The 16,097-nt window shown below is 49.2% G+C and overlaps 1 protein-coding gene across 1 annotated transcript in view; it reads right to left on the bottom strand.

The window, feature by feature from the left end:
- Window positions 1-16,097, bottom strand: part of RAB22A (RAB22A, member RAS oncogene family) — a 49,643-nt gene that overhangs the window by 7,342 nt on the left and 26,204 nt on the right. Inside the window, exons 3-6 of the mRNA XM_037500819.2 lie at window positions 14,629-14,710; window positions 6,033-6,104; window positions 5,835-5,941; window positions 5,127-5,236 (exon numbers count right to left, since the gene is read on the bottom strand). Of these exons, the coding sequence (XP_037356716.1) occupies window positions 5,127-5,236; window positions 5,835-5,941; window positions 6,033-6,104; window positions 14,629-14,710 (371 nt within the window). The remainder of the gene's footprint in view (window positions 1-5,126; window positions 5,237-5,834; window positions 5,942-6,032; window positions 6,105-14,628; window positions 14,711-16,097) is intronic.

Here is a 16,097-nt window from a genome sequence, read left to right as displayed (position 1 = left end):
CCTCCCCTCGTCCCACCGGCTGCTCTCATACCACCTGCCCTGGGGACCACACTGGTGCAGAAGTTGGGAAGCAACTGCGTCCTTTTCCCTAGTTCTGTGATGCTGTGCAGGATGGGGATGGTATGCTACAATCCTTCACCACTCCCCAGATGATGGATATTTACTTTGTTTCCAATATTTTGATATTATTAATGATGCAAAAACCATCTTTGTGAACTTATGAGAGAATGTGTAGGATAAATTAGCAGGAGTGGAAGAGCTAGGCCATGCTATACTCCTCCTGGGTATTTATACCACACACACTGTATTCTAGCAAGAACACAAGAAGGACGTGCAATTTAAATTTTGAGAGCTCTCAACAAAAACAAAGTAAATAATCCAGTCAAAAAATGGGCAGAAGAGCTAAAAGAAACTTCTCCAAAGAGAAAATGCAAATGGCCAACAGGCATATGAAAAAATGTTCAATACCGCTTGTAATCAGGGAAATGCAAATCAAAACTACCATGAGATACCATCTCACACCAGTGAGAATGGCACATGTTAAAAAAACTAGCAACAACAAATGTTGGCGAGGATGTAGAGAAAAAGGAACTCTCCTGCACTGCTGGTGGGAGTGCAAAGTGGTCCAGCCACTATGGAGAGCTGTGTGGAGATTCTTCAACCTATTAAAGATAGAGCTTCCATAGGATCCAGCAATTCCACTCCTAGGTATTTACCCAAAGGACACAGAATCATTAATTCAAAAGGGCACCTGCACCCCTATGTTTATAGCAGCACTGTTTACAATAGCTAAGCTGTGGAAACAACCCAAATGCCCAAAATGGATGACTGGATCAAGAAGATGTGGTCCATATACACCATGGAATATTACTCAGCATTCAAAAAAGATAAACACATGCCATTTGCAGCAACATGGATGGCGCTGGAAGGGATCATGCTCAGCGAAATAAGCCAGAAAGAAAAAGAAAAATACCGGATGGTCTCACTCATAGCAGGAATCTAGAAAACCTAAATAAGGGACCAGGGAAGAGACTAATCATAATAAAGTCAAAATCAAAATCAACAAGCAACTATAAACCAGAGACACACTACGGGGGTGTGGGGAGGCGGGAAGAGGATCAAAGCAAGAGGGGGTGGGAATTGTAGGGGACTATAACCAAGATGAAAATGCATACATTGTGCAAAAATGAAAAATGATGTAAAAAATGTATAAAATAAGAAGAAAATAAATTTTGAGAGATGCTGCCAAATTGCTCTCTGAAGAGGCCGAGCCACTTTATTCTGCCAACGGAGCACGAGAATGAACGGGTTTCGCTTCACTGCTCTGTGAGGCATAGAGTCAATTTCGACAGAACCTTAAATCACTCACCATCCACCCCGCTGGTAACTCCCGGCTGCTTCCGGGGCAAAGGCTTTCCCGACACCTCCCCACTTCCAAGTCTCTCCAACAACATCTGCACAATCAGGGCACCAGAGCATGCCACTGTGTTGTTTTATGCAACTACATCCCTCAAACTGGGGCCTAAGCCCTTGGAGGGAGAGGCCCCCTTTCCCCATCTCTGACTTCCAGTCTCTATTCAGCATAACACCTGGCCCAGGGTATTCTGAAGACACGGAAGGAACTAACACAAGCACTTTTTGGCATGAATGGGTGGAGAGCATTTGGCTACTTGGCAGTGGGCATGGTGTGGTAACATACATTTGAAGATTCCTGACTTTATAAACCTAAAACATATAGCATTGCAAACCAACTTTACCTCAATAAAAAATAATCTACTAAAAACAATACAAAGCAAAACAAACAAGGCTGAGATGGAATCTGCCAACTCTCTACACTGGAGGTGCCAGCATATTGAGGGGGTCAGCAAGTTGGGTGGGCAGCACCCAGCATGTCGTCTGCACAGCTAGCAAGAATCCCCCAGCAGGTCCTACAAGTACTGGACACTATAATTAACTTAGAAGCTTTACTGACGCTTCTAATCATTGCATATTTCTCAATAAATGGATGTGGGAAAAAACAGAGCCAGCAGCACAGAGATGTCTGAAATGTTTCTAGAAGCAGAAAACATCTTGGAGACTGGGAACAGGCAATGGCTTCTTTGAGAGGAGCTCAAAGTGCTAACCATCAAGTAAAATAAAGACTGTGTTAATTGGATTATATTAAGATTAAAAAAATTATTTCTACTTCATCAAAGGAATTGGTTCAAAAATGACTGTCAAGCCACAGAGGAGATGTTTCCAATACAATCAACAACAGACTCATATTCAGGATTAAGAAACAGGCAGGTAACTCAATGGCAGCAAAACTTTACAAAAGAAGATATCCAGATAATCTGTGAACATAAATATCCAGAAAGGAGCTCACCTCAGGAACTCACAGAAATGCAGGTAATGACTACCTTGGGGTGGGGAGAGCTCCACCACAAAGACTGAGGGGCAGAAAACTCATTGTACATGTGCCAACCAGACTGAGTCACTTTACCCCTGGGTGGAAACGCCTGCCACAGAGACACACGGGTGGAGGGCACCGACACGAGATGCGCTCACAGAGGTGTGGACGACAGGGAGGAGGTGTGAAGGGAAACAACTACCCGAATGCCCTCCCACATAGGGATAGCCACACTGTAGGTGTTCTCCCCGCTCTGGGTTCTGACACACACAGCCCCATGAGAACAAATCCTGACATGTAAGAAACATCATGCAGTATTAAGTATGTTTAGAAAAATATGAAGTACAAAAACAGATTCGAAGAGGCACAGCACACCCCCCCCCCACCTTAATGTCACCTCAGCTCTTCCACTGAAGAGCTTGGCCTTGGGATGCAGGCCGCTTCAGGACCTTCCTGTCTCCCTCCCCGGGGCGTCGCAGGGGCCCAGCTGCACCACGTCCATGACGGGCGGCTCCAGTCTTGTTTTCTGCAGCGTTTACCTGAGTGCAGCCTCTTACCAAGGTCCATGGTTTAGCAGTCAGGACAGCAGTCCCTGGGGGGCGCCAGGGGGAGGGTTTCTGGGTGCTGCTAGATCTTGATCTGAATGAGATGTACAGCAGTGGCCGTGGTTTGTGAAAATCTCTTGACCTTTATGCTTCTGACACGAGCACTTTCATGTATGTATATCAAATTTTCTTAAAAAATTAGCTTTCTGCTAATGCAATTTTATAGCACCCAGTAAACAATAAACTCAATTTACATAGACGTTTTTCTAATCTTTATGATCTTAAAAACAGGAAGGTTGTGAACTCTACCAACTATGAAAGTCCTTACATAAAAGTTAGTGTGTACAGCTCACTGAGGCATGTGAATCATGGCCTCGCTGGCCAGCACCTGGGGACCCAGGGACCACCCAGCTGGCGGCAGGCATCACCACTAGCTTCAACAGATACCACCCAGGCCACTTCGGGAGAGCTAGTACGAGGCACTGGCATGCTGCAGCACCTGCCCAATGCCGATCTTGATAAACCATGGACCTTGGTAAGAGACTGCACTCGGGTAAACGCTGCAGAAAACAAGACTGGAGCCGCCCGTCATGGACGTGGTGCAGCTGGGCCCCTGCGACGCCCCGGGGAGGGGGACGGGAAGGTCCTGAAGCGGCCTGCATCACCAAGGCCAAGCTCTTCAGTGGAAGAGCTGAGGTGACATTAAGGTGTGTGTGTGGGGGTGTGTGTGCTGCTCCCTGGTAGTTTGAGACCACATGGAGGTTCACTAAATGCCATAAATGCTTTTCTTAAAAAAAAAAAAAAAAAAAAAAAAAAAGTGGAAAATTCTTGTCTGGCCTTCTGTTGCTGGTAAAGAATGCATCTGGGTAGCAGATGCATTTACCACCTGGGAAAACAGTAAGAGCTCGACTTGCTCAGGTTGAAAGGAAGGGCGTGGACTGGAGGCTGCCAGGCAGGCAGTCCAGGGCCACATCCGGCGGCAAGGGTCTGGTGGCCCACGCAGATCGCTGAAAACACTGGGACTAGCGGCCAGCTCTGCACGACGGGACAGGTGACAGACCTCTGGGTCTTTGAATAAACATGGGAGAACACGAAACATGAAAACAAAAGTAACCCAGCGGTTCCCGGCCAGGGGCCAATACCGCAGCGTGGCCCCAACCACTGGAGCTGGGCCCCAGCTTGCCCACTGTGGGGGTCATGTGGGCTTTCTACCCCCTTCTGCCCCTTTGGGTGGTTTGTCCCACTTGTGGCCACCCCCTGCTCCTGCCCGTTCCTCTGTGCTGCCAAGAGTATGTCCAGCTTCAGCAGCCTGGACTTTTAAGGACTCTGTCCAAGGTGGCTGATGCCAGCTCACTCCACACGGGCTCCTGACACGTCCGGGGCACTGGAGTCACCTGCACAGCAGCTCCCTGGGGTCTCTGCTCTAGTGCCTCCTCCTCAGAGGCCTTCTCTGACCACAGACATTATTTTCTTCCTATCACACCTCAGCATCTAAAAGGATCTTCCTTATTTTTGTGCTCACTGTCAGGCATCTCCTGAAGTACTGGCGCTCCAGGAATGAAAGGGCCTCGCCTTGCCCATCTTGTTCACCGCCGCTGCCTCCCCTGAGCCTGGAACTGTCCTCAGTAAATATTTTGATGAAACTGAATAAAATGCATAAGCATAGATATGATCTGTAAAGGACCCCAAAGGGGCTGGCAGCAGCCTCTTGCTCATCTAGCATCATCACATCGAGACCTCTGGAAAGGGATGGGGGTGGGGGTGGGGAGGAGGGCTCCCCTTTTACTTCGAGTATTAATTTTTGAGGGTTTTCTTACAGTGGAATTACACAAGCATTTCATTTCCCTTTATTTATTTTGTTCATTTTCAATGACTCTGGACAACTAATTGAAACACATTTGAAGAGAGGAGGCAGGAGGGATGACAGCTCCCAGGACCTCCATGCCCTGCGCATTATTTATTCAGCAGCAGCGTTCGAGAAGAGCTGCAGTCATCAGGCGGCAGCTCTCCAGCAATTACAAGGATATGAAACTGGCCGCCACACTGACATTCTCAAATCTCATTCCTCTGAGAACAATATCAGAGACTAGACTATTCCAGATGAGGTAGGTATTTTACTCGGCAGAATAATTCTCTTTTAAGTTGCTCTGCATAGAGGAAACCCTGTGGAAAATGAGGCAAGAGATACTCACTGATTTCTATAAAGAGTTCATTTATGTTTATCGCGTTTTTTGCGCTGGTCTCTACAAAAATTGCGTGGATGGAATCAGCGTAGTCCTTAGCATCTCTCTCCATGACTTCTCTGGAAGGCAACAACGCAGATCAGGTCTTAATGTCATCCTCACCTATCCAGTAATTAAGCAGACTCAGGATGACAGGGGATGTCATAATGGCCAGTCACTGAGTCCCGACATGATCCTCCCGATGACACCGCTTCAGTGGTTAAACAAGACAAGACAACACTCCACGCTACTTGCACGACATGCCAGGGAAAGCCCCAGACTGCAGGGGGTTCTTCACCCCAGAAGCAGTCCTTGCGGTGGGAATCACGGAAGTAGTCCAAAGAAATGGCCAAAAAATGTGCCTTCCTTAAAATATGCTTTCCCTATGCAAGCAGGCCATGTCGGGGCACCGTGGGCTAGGCTGATCTCAGACAATGTCGCGTACGATGCAACCAGTACTTAAGCCAGTCACACGCCTGCCTGCATAGATTACCTAACTAGACCTAAATGCTCGGAATCTTCGCTTTAGTTTGAAACTTCAGGACCCAGCCACACTGTAAAAAGGAATTTTTCAACGTCAGAGAGAACATAAAATCAAGATTCTCACATGGAACTCTGTTCAGTAAGAATAGGAACACATAACTGGCAGTGTCGTCACCTCCTGTTCTGGCGACTCACCTGACATCGATGAGGTCACACTTATTCCCCGCGATGGCAACGACTATGTCGGGGGGGCCATGCTGGCGAAGCTCTTTTACCCAGTTCTTTAATGTTGAAAATGTCTCCTGGAACACAGAAGGGGAAGGAAGCGACTGGAGACCTAAGCAACCCAAGGAGACCTTTCAAAAGAGGCTAACGAGCAGAGCCGGGGCTTACCTCCTTCGTGATGTCGTACACGATGATAGCGGCCGCCGAGCCCCGGTAGTACATGGGCGCCAGGGCACGGAACTGCGGAGAAGGGCAAACAACAAATGGGCAAATGGGTTAGATGTGTCTTTTGTTAGACTTTTCAGCCAATGATCCTTGCACGAAGGGACTCTCTTACGCCAAAGGAGATGGCACGATGCTTTCAAGCAAATGAATCAGTGACTACCAAAGGCAACACTTTTAATGGAACACTGAAGTAAGTGCATTTCAGAAGATGGCTCAGAACACGGTTTTCCAGGAATTAACTATGGTGCTACAAACAACTGTTTAAGTTTAAAAGGCTTTTTAATTGGGCTCGATGTTATAACACCCAAATTCATTCGTTCAATAGTCCTTTAAACTTTGGCTTCCCAAACAATCAAGGAGATAAAAGTAATGCTGCAAATAGTTCTCCAGAGAAGCGGCTGCATTTGGGTGTCGTAAAGACAAATTGCACCCCGGAAATGAGCTTACATTTACAGTCCCTACTTGGACGAGTGTGTAACTAGCTTCTCTGAAATCTCACGCGTGGGGCAGCTCCCCAGTGCAGTACATGTCTCCAGACTTTGACTGGGCGTGGGCTGCTCCTTCGCCCCCACCCCCTCACCCTGATGAGTAAGTGGGAGGAAAGAGAGGGAAGGGGACTGGAACAACGATTTAAATAGCAAGGGGAGGTTGGGGAGAGCCCTTCCTCATGAGCATGAGAGGGAGAATGTGAAGCTCTTTCCTGCGCAGCCTGGGCCCAGCACATGTGTGTGCTGGAGGGAGCTTCTCACTCTGTGAACACGACGCGCTGACGTTTACAGACAAGAATTTTACCTACACTTGATCTCTGACTCTGATACCCGGCCCCTCCCTGAGATGCGACACCCCTGCACTCCATGTGCTCTGTCGGCAGCCGGACTCCAGCACCCTCCCCGCCTCCCCCACCAAGAGCATCTGGAGCACAGTGCCCGCCCCATGCAGAGCCAGAGCCTGCAATTTCCTAGCTGGCGCGGTTAGCCTTTGGCCATTACACTCTCACAGGAACATGAGCTTCACAAAGGAAAGAGGCACTCTGACTGGACACCCCGTGAGGGACAGGGCACGTGTGACCTGCACGCCATCCTGTCTCTGGAGCCTAAGCAAGGACTGGTGATAAATGAGTAAGAACATAAGTGTGGGGTGATGCTGAACTAAACGCCAGGCCCAGCTGCTCAGACACAGGATGTATTACTGGCTTTTGTGAGAAAGATCCCTGCCCTGGGGTGAAGTTTTAGAAAAAAAACCAAAAAAAAAACACAGAAAAACAAAAAAACACACATACACACACAAAAACAAAAACCACTGCAGGTAAATACACACCTTCAGAGGATGCACACCTGAGACTTATCTCATGTTTAATGCAATGTTACTTCCTAAAAAAAGGTAAGCAGGATCTAGAGAAATATAGTAAAACAATGCATTAAACGGATCCGTAAAGGCAAGAATCTTAACATCTTGCAGGAAGATGACAATGGTGAGATTCCTAAGCAGACCCAGCCTCCAGTTCTGCTACTACTGAACAGCTCACAGGGGGTCAGGGCTGCACAGCCGCCTGTGGTTACTGTGGCCGAGACGTCTGTGACTCTAGAAAACAAGGTTCTAGTGAGTGGATGTTTCTGAGAAGAGTGGCAGCCAGGAAACGTAAGTCAAGTACTTTAGATACCTAACTCTGAGCAAAATTCTGGCTCAATGAGGACATTGTACAGGTATTTTAAAAGGAAAAGAGAAAGGAAAGCACTGCAGGAAGGGAAGCACACCACAGGGGAGCCACCCCACGGGTGTCCTTAACTTCCAGAATGCACCCATTGGGTTATTTTTTGCATTTAAATGTGTAAGAGAAAATCCACAGAGAAATGCAAAGATGTTAAGTTTGATAAAACACCTTACATCTGGAAAGAAACAAATGTGTTATGCATCTCACCCGGTAAATGCCCCCAAGACAGAAGACAGCTCCATCAACACCAGCAGTTTCCCGAAGCACCAGCAAGCCTCTCCCTGGCCCTGGTGACAAGCCTGACTCCCGGCAGGTTCGCTGTAGTCATGTAACCACAGTGGTTTTCTTTTGCTTCTGCTCTGCACAGAACATCATTTTCCATCCTCTCTCCAACCCGACTGCCTCTGCCTTTTAAGTGGGATGGTCAGCCCTCCACGCCCTGGTACTCGCCGGTCTCAGGCAGCCTTTTTGCTGTTTGTTTCATGTGTGTTTCACTTAAAAAAATCCCGTTCTTGGGCCTCCCCGGTGGTGCAGTTGCGAAGCTGCCCGCAGCCTCTGCAGCGCCGGTTCGATCCCCGGCTGCTCCCCAGCCACGGGAGGAGGGTCCCACGTGGCGCGCAGACCTCTCCTGCCGCCCGCTGCTCCCCTCAGCAGTGTACTTTGTCAGTCTGCCTGCTCTGCTCCCCGCTCTGGCTCTGGTGAATTCTCTCACCCTCCCGTGCTTCTGACTCTACCCAGTGCTTGTATGTATGTATGTATGTATGTATGTATGTATGTATGTATGTATGTATGTATAAATAAATAAATCTTTTTAAAAAAAAAAAAAAAACCCCGTTCTTACTTTTCTCTCCTTTTTTGCATTAACTGAATGCTTTTAACATAGACTTTTAATAATCTGCTCACTGATGATTTAGTTCAATCTTCTTGCAAAGATTTTTATAGCCACCGTAGGTTTTCTCCAGAGTCTACTTGGAGTTTAAAATGCATGCCCTCTGGGCCTTCCCGGTGGCGCAGCGGTTGAGCGCTGGGTTGCGAAGCTGCCCGCGGCCTCTGTGGCGCCGGTTCGACCCCCGGCTGCTCCCCGGCCACCGGAGGAGGGTCCCGCATGGCGCGCAGACCTCTCCTGCCACCCGCTGCTCCCCTCAGCAGTGGACTTCGGTCCTTCTGCCTGCTCTGCTCCCGGCTCTGACTCTGGTGAATTTTCTCACCCTCCCACACTTCTGACTGTACCCAGTGCATGTATAAACAAAAACAAACAAACAAATAAATACATAAAACATGCCTCTACATAAAAAAGAAAAAAAAAGAAAAAAAGAAAATGCATGCCCTCAGGTAAAAGACCAGAACCTCTGAGAGTCTAATCCTCTTGAGCCTACTGTCCCTGGTGCTTTAACCCACAAATACATAGACCCCTGGCGCTTTAATGTACATATACTGTAAACCATACAATTTGATGTTATAATTTTTGCATTAAATACCCAATAATCTTTTAACTAAGAAGAAAAAATAGACGTTTAGATTCACCATCTCCAGTGGTTATTACTTCTTCCTGTGGACATGAGTTGCCCCTGGGTGGCACGTCCCCTCTCCCTGAAAAACTCTGGAACTGCTGCTGAATCCTCTCAGCTTTTGTTTTTCTAAAACAAAATTTCATGTCTGAAAGCTAGTTTTGTTTTTGGCAGGCTGGGGCTCCTACTGTCTCCTGGCCTGCGCTGCTTCTGCCGGGTCCAGCTTCAATCCGCACCCCGCGCCCCGGGCTGGCTCCCCGTCTCTCTCTGCAGCTCTCCGCAGTGTGACCACGCTGGGCCTAGATGTGCTTCTCTTTCTACTTAAGTGTTTCCGTAGCTTCTTGGATTTGTGAATTGATATAGTCCACCAAATTTGGGAGGTTTTCAGCCCTTCTTTCTCAGAGCAGGCTTTTATCTGCGCCGCTTCCCCTCCCCCCTTTCTGCTCCAGTTACATGAGTTAGACTGTTGGACTTGGTTCCTGTGATGCTGAGGCGGTGTGGATTTTCCCAATCCTTTCTTGGTTAGTTCCGTGGCCCATCCAGTGGGTTTTCATTTTAGCCATTACAGTCTTCAGTTCTAGAATTTCCATTTGATGGTTAGTGTCTGCTCTGTGTGAGTTCTCCATCTGTGGTTAGGCAGATAAGATACTTCATCTTTATGTCTCCGAACATATTTGAACCATCTGGGTTTGGTGGCTTCCCTGCTCATCAGAGCCATCTCTTCTGCGATTTGTCTCCTCTTTCCCCAGCTGCGCCAGTGGCCCTGAGCTCTGTCCTCAAATACTGGGTGCTAGAAAGATGAGCTTCCTGCTTGAGTCCTGGGCTGCAGGGACTGGGGAGTGTCCCTGAGGTAGTTAAAAAAATGTGAGTCTCCCCAATGTAGCTACCTTTTCAGTCTAGGGGCGCTGGCTGCTTGGCAGTGCCTTTAGCTGGTTCTTTATGTCCAGAGTTTACTTAGCCATAACTGTCGCCTGAGGGGGAATTAACCCTTTGCTGGCACTCCACCATTACTGACACCGAAACTCTTTCGAAGTTCTTCTAGTATAAAGAAAGAGAAGTGCCAGCTTGTGAACAGACTCAAATGACGCCAGCACCTCTTTGCTCCAAGCCTGGCTCTAATCAGGGGTTGGTAAACTTTCCTTGGAAAGGGCCAGATAGCAAACATTTTTAGGCTCTTTGGGTCATAGGATATCTGTTGCAACTACTTACTTCTATTACCGGGGACTGAAAGAAGCCACAGACGATACCTAAGCAAGCGTGCTTGTGTTCCAATACAACTTTAGATAGCCAAGCTGCAGGCTGAATTTGGCCTGTGGGCCTGCAGCGTGGAGCCCCGGTCTAGATGCCACCTCACTCCACTCTGACTTGAAAGACGGAACAAGTCCTTCCATGGCCCTGGACGATGAATGAGGGCTCCAACTGGGGGATAGCCATTCTGGCGCACGAGCGCTAAGGACGGGAGCAGTATCCACAGACCGTGGTCAGGAAGCTCGTCTCCACAGTCTGAATGCAAGCACTGAATTGCTGTCGCAATGTTTATGGTGCATTTGTGTCACGCGTGCGTGCAGGGTGCCAGTCCGTCCCCTGCTGCTGCTGGAGGGCTGTCAGTGACGGGGACAGGTGGGAAGGTCACTAAAAATGAACTCACTCAGGACAGCAAACAGGGACAAAACGATCTGACAAAGGGCCTATCTTGAGACAATAAATGTGAAATTATGAAAACAAGTTTCATTCAACTGGCTGTTTGAAAACAGGGAGATACTGCAATCAGGAGTTAGGTTTCCTGAATGAACACTGAATCAAAGCTGACTGATAACCCGACTGCAATTTTCCTGATAAAACTACATGCTAACACAACACATGATCCTTCATTTCATGTTCGATTCTCCTGGTCCTATCACAGAAAGGGTAATTTTTACAAAAATATTTGAAGGCGCCATCAGTTTTCCCTATGCCTCTCAACCCTTTGACACACAAATCACTGAAGCACTTTTATCATCATCCTGATCAGTCTTGTTCTCTTCCTTTAATTTAACAAGATCCTTACCATCAGTGGCTTTGCGTGGCATTTGAGAAGTTCTCCAAAGTCACCTTCACCGACTGAGTGAGATCAGTGCAATCACCTGCCATTGGCCCATCCACAGACAACCCGTCTGTCAAAACTACATTCGGTGACAGCTCTGAGGGGCAGTGAGAGGATGTCTGTGTGGGCAGTTCATTAAAAAAGGCTTTCTTTCATTTTATGGTGACTTCTGGTTGTGTGGTGCCTCGCGTTACTACAGGGCACTGAATAATAAAGATGCAAACGCCAGAAATTTATCATTTGAGGCATGCAATACTCACATGGTGAAAGCAGGTGGAGAATCTATCCTTCCTTATCTGAGCCCAAGTTGGCGGGCCAGCAGCTCACGTTCATGCACTGGCATCAAAACCAGGTGCCAGGGGCTGAGAGCTCAGGCACGAGACACCCTGCCCCCAGGAGATCAGTCTACCAGAGGGTGGACAAGGAAGGAAACGGGACACTCCAGGGATAAGGGCAGTGAAGGGCCCATCTACTAACTGGTTCCATCAACACCGAGGGTTGACATCACCCCAGGCACGTGCCAGGCACACAGGCCCAGCAGGGACCCAGGGTCCCAGCCCTCGAGAGTGCACTCTGCAGGGAGAGGCAGTCCATAAAGGCCTGGGACAGAAATCAGACCACATCTTGCAATGGGGGTCCTAAGGAAAACGACTAAGGAGTAGTGATGGAGAAGGAACTGGGGTCCTCTGAGGTATGTGGGGGCCAGGGAAAATGCCTGGGGGTATGTGATATTTAGCCTGAGACCAAAAGGTGGGGAAGGAGCCAGCACAAGTAGAGGGAAGAGAGTCCCATAGCGGAAGAAGGCATGTGTGGCTGAGAGGCAAGGCCCTGAGCATGGCCGGTGGGCGAGCACTGGGAGGGCAAGGGGACAGAGCAGGAGGGCACCGAGGAGAGCGGGTTACACAGGCCTTGCAGGGTTCTGTCGGCCAAGGTGTAGTTGGCTACTCCGAGGAGAGCTGTGGATATTTGACAGAAGTTAACAGAGTCAGATTTACATTTTCCAAAGATTGCTCTGTGTCCTGTGAGGGAGGGGAAGTGACAGGGCAGTGGCACTGGAAGAGCGAAAAGGCTCCAGGAAACCCAGGGGAGAGTTCAAGAGCTGAGAGCTGGTAGGAGAGCTGGAGAGAAGTGAGGACTGAGGTCTATTTAGAAGATGCAGCTGTCAGAACACACAGATGGAGCAGAGGAGGCAGGATGAGCTCTAGACTGGGGTTTGAGCCCCAGGGATGCACTGCCTGCCGGCATGTAGGTGAGCGCAGCAGGGGGAGCAGAAAGCCCCGAGGTGCCATCGGAGGAGAGTCTGGAAGGCCACAGATGTGTTTTTTTAGGTTGCAGCAGCCCCTGGGCAGGAGCTGCTGTCCACTGGGCACTGGGAAGGCTCACGCCAACAAAGGACAAGGGAGAGGAGGAGGGGAGACAGGCGCACCTCGCAGGGCTGGCATGCCTGGGGCCTCGAGGTGGACCACAGGTGGTCAGCACAGCTCAGATGTGACCCGTGTGGTCCCCACAGCAGCTCAAACTACCTGAGATCAGCCGCCAGGTGTCTGGCTTTTCTTAAACACTGAGATCTGGCCACCTGGGCCTGTGCCCCAGCCCGCCGGCAAGGGCTGCAGCGTGAGCTCACCAGTTGGCGCTTTTCCCAATGGTCTCTCCACAGGGCCCCGTAGTAGGCAGTTATTCTGCCCCCTCACCTGCCTGCCTGCTTCATTTATATTCCCTGTGCCAGCTGGGTAAGCGACCGTGCTCTGGGTCGGGTGGGGCAGATCTGCATTTCAGAGTGATGATTCCTGATGTAGAATCAAGTAGAACTGGGAAAACAGAAGCAGGCAAAGCGACTAATTACAGAACTTAGCAGAGCCCTGCTACTCTGGCAGCAGTGGGAAAGAGGCACAGACCCTGGGTAATATTCTTTATGGTGTAGACAAAGAGACAGCAGACACCAGGATAATCTGATTCAGAGCAGACCCAAGTCTATGTTATAGGAGGGCTTTGTGGTAGCATCAAGTATACGAAGGGGTACCTCAAACTGGGGTTCAGTGAAAGGGCATGCATGTCACTCGCATGATGAGCTGCAGGGGCTACATCCCGAGATATATGCAGAAGGCCCTGTGGGCAGGCGTGCTTCTGAAGGATGGGTGTGTGCCGGTCAGCCAAGGTCTGGTTGTCCTCAGTGTCCCACTCTAGGTGGCCGGCAGCAAGGAGGGGTGGGGAGACAGAGCGCAGGGACCACTGGGCACAGGGCATGCCGTCAGGCTTTAAAAAGCCCAGCAGACACCAAGGGAGCAAACCGCAGGCGCTCAGTCTGTGCTGGTCATGGTGTTCGCCTAGGACGGGTCACGCTATTTTGTTTCCCTCCACTTGTCTGGGATGCTTGTCAGATTTTACGCCACGCACAGTATCTACGCTGCCTGAGATAAGGCCGTGACGACAGACTATCTCTCTTGGTTACTTCTGGAACACTTTTAGGAGCTTAAGATAGCACCGGGCATCCATCAGATGTTCTGTTTTGATAGTACTGCTTGAAAACAAAATTAAACAGCAGTTGAGTAATGGAGCGGCTGCCAGGCGCACCTCAACAGGGAAGTCAGGCTCAGGGCCCAGAGGGAAAATGAGGGATCAGGCCAGCGTCTGTTCCCTGCCTCCCTACCCCAGTCCAATGTGGGGGGGGCTTCCAGCCCCCATTCTGTGCCGCGGTGCCGTGGCCAGGCCCTGCTCAGGCCCAGGCACTCCCTGAGGCAGACAGCCACCTCGGACAACTCCATTGTCAGGCCTTTATTAAGTTCCCGTTGCAGGGCACTCTGTTAGCTCATCCATTTCACTTAAATCTCAAACTTTATATGCTGTAAAGTTCCCTCTTTAGCTTTTAAAAGGCGGCTATAAATGAGATGTGCTTAACTCTCCCCTCTCACAACTCATCCTTTTATATCTTTCTGGAGGCGGGAGCCCCAAATTACATACAATGCTCTGAGTGGGACTTGATCAGGCCTGTTAGTCTGCATTTACTTTAAGACACTAAAAGTATAAAAATGCCCTCAGTGCCCATTATCACTTTCTCCATCAGTGGACTTTGCGGCTCTAATTGAAAAGAAAAAGGCTGGCCTACGCAAATGGAAATAAATGTGTCTCCGGCGCACAGAAGAGCAGTGAGTAACGTGAAATGACAGGGACGTCGACAGCTGAGTTGGCGCTTTAACTTGGGCCTCAGAAAAACACATAGTAAATTAAAGGGTGACTTACTCGTTCTTGTCCAGCTGTATCCCAGATTAGGAATTTATGTAGCTCATTTTGGTACTGGACAGTCTTGGTCATAAAAGATGCCCTATAAAGAGAGACCTAAATGATCAGAACACAATTATTTTAAGCAGGTTGCCAGCCCCAGTCGGAAGCATTACCTAGACCTAACTATGGATAACACACCTACTCCCGCTCCACATTGTCCTAACTGAGGCCCTCTCTCGAGTATTCCTGGGAGGCTCAGGTGCTGGTTGCATATCCCGTGTCAAAGTAAAACACCTGCTCAACACAAAGAAGGGCGAGCTCTTCAGCTGTGACCGCTTATGTTCCATATCCAAGAGCCGAGAGACAGTTTGATGATGCAGACATTAGCGTCCTTTGTAAAATATGGAAGTTGTTATTTAAAAAGATGGTATTATGGGAAAACATTCTAGAGACTGTGTCTAGGAAATGAGCATACTAATAAATAGGCCATTTGGGTTTGATCTCCCCCATTCCCAAACCACACGACCACACAAACAGCTGACACCAGCGTCAATAAAATTAAGATGACAAACAAGGAGCAAGGAAGGCAGAGGGACAAGCCACGTCCTAGGGGCCGGCTGTGTTTCAGCTAGAACACAACACCCCCCACCCCCAGTTGCACCAACAGGCCACGCATCAGACCTCAGGGGCTGACCAGTCCACGATGGGAGGGGGATGGTGGCTGCAGTCCACATCGCCCACCGCAAGGCACTCTGCTCTGGGGGCTTTGGAGGGAGGGGTTACTACTGTTTTGGGAGTCCCACATTTTCTGGAGAACCTGAGGAGGCATGGCGGCCCGCGCACACGCCTGGGCACCCGAGGCTCTTGGACAAAGGTTCAGAAGTCCTGCCCTGGGGCCTGGCTGCAGCCTCAGTGCTACCATCTACTCCCCATCACCCAGAACGCTAGCTCCCGCTTGGAGAGTCTTTTGTCTCCCAGTGCCCTTCTTCACACTTCCTGGCTCAGGACCCAGAGAGGATCATGTAGTAGATAATAAGCCTTCTGGGGCCAAGGGCCACGGGGTAACTTGGAATCCTACTCCAGTCATCCCAATCAGGACAAGGAACTCAATGGCTAGACCCTTCCAGCAGGCTGAAAGACTCAACAGGAGATGTGATTGTCAAAAAATCCTGAGCTGAAATTAGTAGACTAACTTTCTAACAATCACTGATTATGTAAGTATCAGAATCCTTACTTTGAGAACCTTAAAGTCTGATAGGGTGAATTCCTGGCAGTTCAGATATAGATTTATGGCTCAGCAAGCAGCCTCCACAGTAAGTGAGTGTGATGAGGAAGGGAGAGCGAGGTAGGAAGCAGGATCACATCCACTGGACAGGTACGCTGTACTGGGTATTTATTTGCTGGACTCGTACCCCTCGGTATCCTCAGTGAAGTGCTTCATGCATAGAAGCTGCTCGATAAATGGTTGCTGTATGACAAGCTTGGGC

Source organism: Talpa occidentalis, unplaced genomic scaffold (assembly GCF_014898055.3).
Source record: "Talpa occidentalis isolate TD23 unplaced genomic scaffold, MPIMG_talOcc4v2.1 talOcc4.10, whole genome shotgun sequence".
In the NCBI taxonomy this organism is placed as follows: domain Eukaryota; kingdom Metazoa; phylum Chordata; class Mammalia; order Eulipotyphla; family Talpidae; genus Talpa; species Talpa occidentalis.
This window is presented reverse-complemented; position numbering and strand designations above follow the sequence as displayed.